At 42.2% G+C, this 1,594-nt stretch overlaps 1 protein-coding gene across 1 annotated transcript in view; it reads right to left on the minus strand.

Annotated features, from left to right (window-relative positions):
- The window catches only part of smg5 (SMG5 nonsense mediated mRNA decay factor), a 41,728-nt gene that overhangs the window by 8,603 nt on the left and 31,531 nt on the right, over positions 1–1,594 (minus strand). The window contains exons 14-17 of the mRNA XM_015402451.1: positions 1,099–1,257; positions 846–905; positions 531–690; positions 361–451 (exon numbers count right to left, since the gene is read on the minus strand). Of these exons, the coding sequence (XP_015257937.1) occupies positions 361–451; positions 531–690; positions 846–905; positions 1,099–1,257 (470 nt within the window). The remainder of the gene's footprint in view (positions 1–360; positions 452–530; positions 691–845; positions 906–1,098; positions 1,258–1,594) is intronic.

The raw sequence follows: 1,594 nt of genomic DNA on the forward strand, positions 1-1,594 counted from the left end.
CTGGTAATAGAATATTCTGATGGATGTTGCAAAGCATAGCCATACGTTTTCATCACTATATACACAAATATATTTATACAGATATACACAAATCTCTGTCTCTAATTACTGTCACAAATCTCTGATTGCTACACAAAGTTTTCCCTCCAGCCGTCCATTGATTCAAACTAAAATACGCCGCACAGTGCTGTCGCATCCTCCCTCTGTTCTGGTTAAACCAGCTGGTTTGGGTTGCAGCTTGACCTCCCCAAGATGGCGCCCGTAAATCCTGCACCGCAACAGTCAATGTGGGGTCTACTTAAATATTATGTCACTGATCCAAACAGCCCCAGACATCAGCTTACTATTAAAGACATTAACCTGTTGCCTTTGCGGAACTCCGACTCCAGAAAGCGAATGCCGTCTCTCGCACCCGGATTTTCCTTTTTTAACCGGTCCAATCCGTCAATCACTGCGACACAGATGGAGCACAGATAAGGTCAAAGTTCTGGTTACTGATCTGCACTGTTCGGCTAATGCGGTGCACTGACCTGTTCTTGGGATGATGATGATGAAGCAGCCGCTGCCAGCCAGCTGTCTGATGAGGTTTAGATGCTGGCAGAGGGCGGCGGCATCAGGAACAAGATAAGGAGACATGGAGGACTGAGCTTTAGGCTGCTGAAGGCTGCCCTCTAGCTGTGAAACCTCTAACTGCACATGAAGAACAGAAAAAAGTAGGATTTACATTTGACTTATTTAAAAAGATTAATAAAAAAATAAAGACATGGCTGTTTTTTTTTTTAAACAAGGTTCTGTTAGTGTGGCTTTGTTTATATTCTGATTTCAGGCAGGAGCTGAAAGATAACCTGGAGTCGAAGCTGGGCCATGTCTCTCATTAAACGATTCCTACGAGCTTCCTCTTCAGCCTAAACGAATCAGCAAAAAAAAAAAAAAAAAAACACAGAAAGGGTATTAAAAACAAATAAAAAATATTTATCTATTCATTATTTGCAGCATTTTATCCACACAGATGAGGGCTGCTTGATATTTCTAACTGTGGACGTGCTGAAAAAGTGCATTGTGGGTCGGTACGTTTGGTTCTGTTTAGTTCTGACTCACCATCCTGAACTGGGCCTTGGCCTGCTGCACCAGATTATCCTGCTCCGACTGGCTGATGCTGGTGAAGATGCCCGCCTCTGGGTTGAAGTGCAGGACGTTGCCTTGGAGATTTGTCAGGAAGTGGCCAAAACTGCGGATGCAACAGACTCGCACCACACACTGGAATAGAAGGGGGAAAAAAAACAACAACAAAAAGCAAGGTTTGTATATATCAGAGCATGTTTTTTAGCTAAAAAGGAAGAAACAGGACCGGAATATTTATAATATGTGCTCAAAGATTTGATATGCTGATGAGAAGCTTCTCCAAATAAAAAACTTGTGAAAAGTCACAGTTTAACGGGGCAGATGGTGAACATGCTGAGTGGACTTTCTCTGTCTCGCCTTTACAGAGCAGGATCTGTTCCTTTCCCTACAGCAGAAACGGTTAAAATAAATATACAATTTGGGCTTAATTACATAAAAATATGCTTAGAAACAACTTTATGATCCAGAAGAC

The sequence above is a fragment of the Cyprinodon variegatus genome, unplaced genomic scaffold (assembly GCF_000732505.1).
Source record: "Cyprinodon variegatus isolate N-32 unplaced genomic scaffold, C_variegatus-1.0 Scaffold0, whole genome shotgun sequence".
In the NCBI taxonomy this organism is placed as follows: Eukaryota; Metazoa; Chordata; class Actinopteri; order Cyprinodontiformes; family Cyprinodontidae; genus Cyprinodon; species Cyprinodon variegatus.